This window comes from Lissotriton vulgaris, chromosome 3_2, assembly GCF_964263255.1.
Source record: "Lissotriton vulgaris chromosome 3_2, aLisVul1.2, whole genome shotgun sequence".
Classification (NCBI taxonomy): domain Eukaryota; kingdom Metazoa; phylum Chordata; class Amphibia; order Caudata; family Salamandridae; genus Lissotriton; species Lissotriton vulgaris.
Window position 1 is genome coordinate 297,825,265 of NC_141690.1, and position 8,976 is coordinate 297,834,240.

Genomic DNA, 8,976 nt, shown 5'->3' on the forward strand with positions numbered 1-8,976 from the left:
AAAGATAAACACATCCTTCAGGGCTATGAGGGGACTAGAGATAGACACATCCTTCAGGGCTATGAGGGGACTTGAGATAGACACATCCTTCAGGGCTATGCGGGGACTAGAGATAGACACATCCTTCAGGGCTATGCGGGGACTAGAGATAGACACATCCTTCAGGGCTATGAGGGGACTAAAGATAGACACATCCTTCAGGGCTATGAGGGGACTAAAGATAGACACATCCTTCAGGGCTATGAGGGGACTAAAGATAGACACATCCTTCAGGGCTATGAGGAGACTAGAGATAGACACATCCTTCAGGGCTATGAGGGGACTAAAGATAGACACATCCTTCAGGGCTATGAGGGGACTAGAGATAGACACATCCTTCAGGGCTATGAGGGGACTAAAGATAGACACATCCTTCAGGGCTATGAGGGGACTAAAGATAGACACATCCTTCAGGGCTATGAGGGTACTAGAGATAGACACATCCTTCAGGGCTATGAGGGGACTAAAGATAGACACATCCTTCAGGGCTATGAGGGGACTAAAGATAGACACATCCTTCAGGGCTATGAGGAGACTAGAGATAGACACATCCTTCAGGGCTATGAGGGGACTAGAGATAGACACATGCTTCAGGGTTTTGCTTCCCAATCTCTGACCTGTATTATGTTTATTGACCTCTGTGTATCACACACAGATGTTACTTTCAAGCAAATAATTGAAAATATAGATTATAACGATGTCACAATCTGACAGTATAGCTCAGTGGGCTAAACAATTGCTGCTGCCAAAACGCAGCATGCCAGAGGTCATGAATTCGAACCTAGGAAGCAGACTCTGAATTCCTTCCTACAGTAGGTAGATGAGTAAAATACCATAACTCAAGTAATGATAACATCTATGACTGACAGCGCTTAGAAAAGGCAGAAGTATGGTAGGTATCACTACATAAAATTCCCTTTAAATTACTTATTATTTAATAGGCCTTCAATTCCTACTTTCAGGAGGCCTTCGGTTCCACATAGTTAACAGTTTGTACCAGCTTGCTTTCTTCCTTTAGGCATCTTTCTTTCCAAATGCCTAAGACCTTGTTTCCTCATTCCAGGTGGAATTTCAGTCTATAGGTTCCAACTTGTATTAATGCCTTGTTTTCACATTTCAGATCTGAAGGATCTTGAGCTCTACGGCGACGGAGGTCTCAAGACATATCTCAGGGTGGACACTTCCAGGAACATAAAACTCCAGTTCCGCGTCCATGGGCTTCCATTCCTGTATCTAGAGTTCCATAAATGTGCGGGTGACAAGGCCATCCCTGAACATATTGATCATATTGGAGGGAATAAGCAAACAGTGCTCACCCTTTCATTTGGCGCTCATTTCAGAGCCTTCCCTCTGCACATCTTCATCGCGCGAGCCATCGGCGTCCGTAAAGCCATAGAGCAACTACTTCTAAGAAGCCCGGAGACAAAAATCGTCCTCAAAACTGAGAATACTGCTTCTAAACCAGTTTATTTTGAATGTCTGAGTGACTTCCACGGCTACATTCAGTCCAAAATCTTGAACAACCTGTTGCAGGATCTGGACATTGCGACTGTGGACGCGTGGGACATGACTATAGCCGCCGCGTCGAATGATATGCATCCTCCGCCAATGGTCATCCGGAATGAGGTCAACCAGTTCCTTGCATACATCTGTTGAAAGACAGACAGAAGAGCAGGGCCTACATATGTTTACAGTCTGCCTAGACCACTTTGTAATGTACATAATCCAAGGATGAAGGACTAGCACAGCAGGAAAACCAGGAGATCAAAAACATTGTGGTCACTGGGTAAATTATTTATATTTATTGTAGATTTTTGGGTGAAGACTTTTGGCCATTACAGAGTCGACATGTCACTGTACTATGGATACCCATCATGCAGCAGAGTTCTATCGCGATTCCCTTTTGGATCTACGTCGGTTCTCTCTTGGTTTCATGTTTTAGACATAAGTAGGCAGCCGCTGCTTTGCAAAGTTATACATTGTACATTTGCAACCATATTCTAGGAGTACGCTGTATATGTTGCTTTTTATTCATTAGCTCGTCTTTGGATTTAGTCTGCACATTTAGTACATGTTGAGACAGATTACATGATATGAGAATGCACTGTTTTCATTGTTCATTCAGCAACAACCTTCTAACATCTAGACTCAACATCCTCTCCGGGCTGCATTTTCTAACATGGTTGTTTTTTCCATATAAAACAAGCATTGCGCTCTTGATGGGCAGAGAGGTGCATTCAAGAGGTGAAGACTGTCCTGGGACAATCATGGATTCAAACATGCAGCTCTGCGCCTTCCATCTCGCCAAGGACTGCCAACCTACAGCAGGCTGAGGCCTAACTATAGCATTGATGTATGTGGTGCAATGCTCTCAGGGATCATGGAATGACATTTGCACTGACACCAGGTCACAGAGAATGGTCAACAAAGGTTGGAAAATATATTCTTTTTACTATGATCATAATGCCGGTTATAATATTCTGTATCATTTGCCCAATAATGGCTGCATGTATGCTTCATGCAAGACTACGATAGTTTTCAATAAATGTATTGTAAACTCTCTTTGTGTCATTCTTGTGTCTGCCATTGGCGTGCACGAGTAAACAGCGAAAGGGAAAAGACCTGTTTCCATGACTCCCTGGGGAATCTGAGGGGGATATTCACAAGGACTCAACTCCGATTTATCCCCACCCTAGCGCAACAAATGTGGAGATAGAATTAACACCCCAACACCCCATTCACAAGCTGGTGCAAACTGCAGACATCACCCGTATTCCCACGATAACTACCCCAAAATGTATCTACACGGTGGACACCACCAACTAACCCTAATGAGATGCAGAGTAGACGTTCCCGTGCAAAAACACATGACAAAACCACAATACCACTTTCATAACGAACTGCCAGATCTGCAAAGTGAAACAAAAACATGCGATAAGCCGCAGTAGCAGCAGGGAATTCAATTCTGCCTACTGCTGGTGTTAAGCAGGATGACTACCTGCAGCATGAAAGGGAGCCCAGCCAAGAGCCACACCTGAAGACCCACAGATGGGGGCCCCAGGAGGGCCACAACAACCCCGGCAACCACCCCAGGCCCTCCCAATCAATCAATCATTGTACTTATAGAGCGCACTACTTACCCGTGAGGGTCCCAAGGCGCTGTGGGGGGGGGGGGGGTGCTGCTACTGCTCGAAGAGCCATGTCTTGAGGAGTGTTCTGAAGGTGAGCAGGTCCTGGGTCAATCGTAGATGGGTGGGGAGGGTGTTCCAGGTCTTGGCGGCGAGGATGGAGAAGGATCTGCTGCCGGAGGTTGTACGTTGGATGCGGGAACAGCGGCGAGGGAAAGGCTGGCGGAGCGGAGCTGTCGGGTGGGGGTGTAGAAGCTGAGTCGGCCGTTGAGGTAGGCTGGTCTGGTGTTGTGGAGGGATTTGTGTGCGTGGGTGAGTAGCTTGAAGGTGATCCTCTTTTCGACAGGGAGCCAGTGTAAGTTTTTCAGATTGGGGTTGATGTGGCTGTGGCGAGGGACGTTGAGGATCAGTCGGGCGGGTGTGTTTTGAATGCGTTGCAATCGTCGTAGGTGTTTGGCCAGGATACCTGCATAGAGTGCGTTGCCGTAGTCCAGCCTGCTACTGACGAGGGCCTGGGTTACTGTTTTTCTTGTTTTGGTGGGGATCCACTTGTAGAATCTGCCGAGCATGCGGAGGGTGTTGTAGCAGGAGGAGGAGACGGCGTTGTCCTGCTTCGACATGGAGAGGGAGGAGTCGATGATGATCCCAGGTTGTGTGCGTGGTCGGTGGGTGTCGGTACAGTTCCCAGCGTGGTTAGGCACCAGGAGTCGTCCCAGGCTGAGGGGGTGGATCCGATGAAGAGGACCATGTTTTGTCTGAGTTCAGCTTCAGTCGGCTGTTCTTCATCCATTCGGCGACGGCCTTCATTCCCTCGTGGAGGTTGGATTTGGTGGTGTGCGGGTCTTTGGTGAGTGAGAGGATCAGCTGGGTGTTGTTGACCGCCTGGATAACAACACACACAAGAGCAAAGAGCTCGTCAGCATCGTGAACGATCTCTCCAACTCCAGCTCCAACAGCAACGACATCCCCCCTTCGCAGGACCTGTGCGACTCACTGGCCATCTTTTTCCACCACAAGATCGCCGACATCTACGACAGCTTCAATGGCACAACTGCCCGCCGACTACCGAGACATCCAACCCCACGACCACCAGCTGCGTGATCGCCTAGTCCAACATCAACGATGAGAACACCATCAAGATCATGAACTTCGCCCACTCTGGATCCCCGTCTGACCCATGCCCACACCACGTCTTCAACAAAGCCAGCACAATCATCGCCCCCTTATCAACATCCCCTTCGAGACAGCAACCTTCCCGGAGAGCTGGAAGCACGCCGAGATCAACACCTTACTCAAAAAGCCCAAGGTGAACCCCAAGGACCTCAAGAACTTCCACCTCATCTCCCTGCTCCCGTTCCCGGCTATGGTCACCTTGAAAATCGTCAACAAACAACTGACCCGCCACCTCGAGGACAACAACATCCTGGACCCATCCCAGTCCTGTTTCCAAAGCAACCACAGCACCGAAACCATCCTCATCGCCCCCACCGACGACATCAGGACCCTGCTCGACAACGGAGAAACAGCAGCCCTCATCCTCCTGGACCTGTCAGCCGCCTTCAACACGGTCTGCCACCGCACACTACAAACAAGCCTGCATGACACCGGGATCCAAGAGAAGGCCCTGGACTGGACCATATCCTTCCTTTCAGGTAGTACTCAGAGCGTCAGACTCACACCCTTCCGCTCCAACGCCACAGAGATCATCTGCGGCATACCCCAGGGCTCTTCCCTCAGCCCAATGCTGTTCAACATCTACATGGCACCCCTTGCCCACGTCGTCCTACAGCACAACCTCAACAACATATCCTACGTCGACGACACCCAGCTGACCATCTCCCTCACCAAAGACCCTCACACCGCCAAAACCAACCTCCATGAAAGAATGAAGCCCGTCGCCGAATGGATGAAGAACAGCCGACTGAAGCTGAACTCGGGCAAGACGGAGGTCCTCATCCTCAGCTCCAGCCCTTCAGCCTGGGACGACTCCTGGTGGCCGACCTCATTGGGAACAGCCCCGACACCCACCGACCACGCACGCAACCTGGGGGTCATCCTCGACTCCACCCTCTCCATGACTAAGCAGGTCAATGCCGTCTCCTCATCCTACTTCAACACCTTATGAATGCTCCGCAGGATCTTCAAGTGGATCCCCACCGAAACGAGAAGAACAGTCACCCAGGCCCTCACTCCAGCAGGCTCGACTACAGAAACGCCCTCTACGCAGGAACGTCAACCAAGCTCCTGAGACTGCTTCAACGCATCCAGAACGCCTCGGCACGACTGATCCTAGACATCCCCCGCCGCAGCCACATCACACCCCACCTGAAAGACCTTCATTGGCTTCGGTCAACAAGACAAAAGGATAACCTTCAAGCTCCTTATCCACGCACACAGGGCCTTCCACAACGCCGGCCCAGTGTACCTCAACAGACGACTCAGCTTCTGCATCCCTACCTGCAAGCTCCGCTCCGCCGGCCTTGCCTGTGCCGCAGTCCCCCGCATCCGAAGAACAACTGCCGGCGGCAGATTCTTCTCCCACCTCACCGCCAAGACCTGGAAAACCCTCCCCACCAGCCTACGGAAGACCCAAGATCTACTGCCCTTCAGAAGACTTCTCAAGACCTGGCTCTTCGATCAGTAGCAGCAAAGACCTCCCCCCCCCCACCCCAGGGCCTTGAGACCCTCACGGGTATGTAGCACGCTTAATAAATGTCCTGATTGATTGATTGAAATGGGTCCATTGTGACTCCCCTCACAGAACTAACCTCCAAAAAGATGCCCAAAAAGGTAAACTGGGCAGTTCCTTGTCAAAAGGCTTTTGACACCCTGAAAGAAGCAAAGTGCTCAACACCAATTCTCAAAGCTCCAGACTATGAAAAGCAGTTCGTTTTGCAGGCTGATGCCTCTGAGCTGGGGATAGAAGCAGTCCTATCCCAAACCAGTGATGAAGGCCAAGACCAACCTGTTGCTTTTATAAGCAGAAGGCTTCTCCCCAGGGTGCAGCGTTGGAGTGACATTGAGAGGGAGGCCTTTGCTGTGGTTTGGTCCCTGAAGAAGGTGAGACGATATTTTTTTGGTACTCACTTCCTAGTTCAAATTGTCCACAGCCCTCTCAGATGGCAAACGAAAGGTGAAAATCCTAAGCTGTTGAGGTGGTCCAACTCCCTCGAGGCAATGTACTTTGTGGTGTAACACAGACCTGCGACTGACCGTGCCAATGCAGATGGACTTTCCAGGTTCTTACAGTTAGAAAATGTGGACTCTCTAGGGAAAGGTTAGTCTCATCCTCTTTTGTTTGGGGGGGGGGGGGGGTAGGGTTGTGTGAGAAAGTGCCCTCTTTCTGCATTGTTGGCCCCACTTTTTGCTGAATTGCTGCTGTGCTTTGACTGAGGGTGTCCTGGGCTCCTGCTAATCAGGTACCCAGGGCCTATGTGCTTTTCATAAAACTAACCCTGGGCAGTAAAATCCGCTCCGCTCGCGGAGATGGTGGAATTTCAGCAATTCCGCGTTCCACGGAGAATGCAGAATTACTGGAAAATCCGCGAGCCACAGTGTCACGGAATTATTTACCTGCTTGCGCTTCAAAAATGCATTTTCGCGTGCACGGTAGCAACTTACCGGGATCCCTGCATTCGCTGATGAGTTTTTCTATCCGTACGAGTGCGCCACGGGATTTTGATAGCCAGCCGTGTGATCTCACGAGATTGTGAGATCGCGAACACATCATTCGACACACGTCCTGATTTTGTGCTTTCTCTTTCAGGCTGTGTTGTTGAGATTGTCCCTGGCAAAGCCGACAGGAGTCTTCCGCATTACTGTTTTGTGTTGTGTTTCAATAAAGTTTTTGGTTGTTACTTCACTGCTGTATGACTGTTTCTCGTTCTTCTGGCCACATGTATGTATTTATTTTGGCACTGTGCGTCATCGTACGTTTGATGTGGCTCTTGTGGTGTGCACGGTATTTTGTATGACCGGGTGGGAGGGGTGGGGGACCACACCTGCTTCTAGGCCGCCCCAAAATGCACCCATGGACCGTTCTCCTGCCACAACTGCAGCTTCACCTGAGACAGAACCGCCAAACCACCAAGGACTGGACACAGCCACCTCCGTTGCATACTCCTGAACACCCGCTCTGCACGCAGACACGCCGTCGAGCTCTGGGACCTGCTCGACACCTCTGCCCCAGTTGTCGCCTTCCTGACGAGACCTGGTGGAACAACTCCTCGGCACCCGACATTGCCATAGCCATCCCGGTCGGCTACAAGATTACCCGCAGAAACCACACCAAAAGAATTGGAGGAGGAATAGCCATCGTCCACAAATTCTCCCTCAAGGTCTCCACCCACTTACACGATGACACCCTCAGCACCACCGAACACCTGCACTTCTGGATCCACACTGACCCCAACACCACCCTCAAAGGAACTCTTGTCTACAGACCTCCCGGACCCCTACTACAGTTCGGCAACTACATCGCTGACCTCGTCAGCACCCACGCTCTTGCCTCCACGGACTACATCCACCTCGGGGACCTAGACTTCCACCTCGAGAACAACAACAACACCAACTCCGCCACCCTCATGGACAACCTCACCAACCTCGGCCTCAGACAACTCGTCACCACATCCACCCACACTGCCGGCCACAGGCTTGACCCCATCTTCTCAGCTAGCCCCCACGTCTCCTTTGACCACACCACCGAACTCCACTGGACCGACCACCGCTGCATCCGCTTCACCTACAAGTAGCCCACCATGCACCACCACACCCAACAGCTGCCCCGCCGCAACAAAATCACTGCAGACCAGCTGGTCACCACCCTCGCTCAGAACCCACCCACTGACCCCACCGACCCGAACTTCGCTGCTCGCAACTTCAGACAATGGATCAACGACTGCGCCAACACCCTCGCCCGCTCAAGAAACCACCCAACAACCGCACCAGCAAGAAAATTACCTGGTTCACCGAAGAGCTCCAAACCTCCAAGAGAGCATGCCGGAAACTGGAGAAGAACTGACTACACAAACGAACACCGGACAGCCACAAAGCCCACAAGGATACCACCCGCAGACATCACCACCTCATCAGATTAGCCAAGAGATCTTCCTTCAAAAACCACCTGGACAACAACGCACACAACAGCAAAGAGCTCTTCAGCATCGTGAAGGAACTCTCCAACCCCAGCGCCAACACCAACAGCATACCTCCCTCACAAGAATTGTGCGACTCGCTGGCCACCTTCTTCCACCGCAAGATCACTGACATCCACAACAGCTTCAACACCACGACCACCGCAACAACGCCAGACTCCACCAACCATGCAAACACCTCCCGCACCAACCCGCCTGACCTCCTGGGCCTATGTCAACGACGGCGAAACACGCAAGATCATGAACTTCATCCACTCAGGATCTCCTTCAGACCCCTGCCTACACCACATACTCAACAAAGCAGATGCAGCCATCGCACCCCAACTACGGAAAGTAATCAACTTCTCCCTCAAGACAACCACATTCCCGGAAAGCTGGAAGCACGCCGAGATCAACACCCTTCTCAAGAAACCCAAGGCGGACCCCAAGGACCTCAAGAACTTCCGGCCCATTTCCCTGCTCCCATACCTGGCGAAGGTAATAGAGAAAGTCATCAACACACAACTGACCCGCTACCTCGAGGACAACAACATCCTAGACTCATCCCAGTCCGGATTCCGAAGAAACCACAGCACAGAGACAGCTCTTACCGCCGCCACGGACGACATCAGAATCCAATTAGACAACGGTGAAACATCAGCCCTCATCCTCCTGGA

The 8,976-nt window shown here is 51.2% G+C and overlaps 1 protein-coding gene across 1 annotated transcript in view; it reads left to right on the plus strand.

Moving 5' to 3' along the window:
• The window catches only part of LOC147725752 (NXPE family member 1-like), a 280,513-nt gene extending 277,920 nt beyond the window's left edge, over positions 1-2,593 (plus strand). Inside the window, exon 6 of the mRNA XM_086964425.1 lies at positions 1,160-2,593. Within this exon, the coding sequence (XP_086820551.1) occupies positions 1,160-1,695 (536 nt within the window). The 3' untranslated portion in view covers positions 1,696-2,593. The remainder of the gene's footprint in view (positions 1-1,159) is intronic.
• The last annotated feature ends 6,383 nt before the right edge of the window (positions 2,594-8,976 follow it).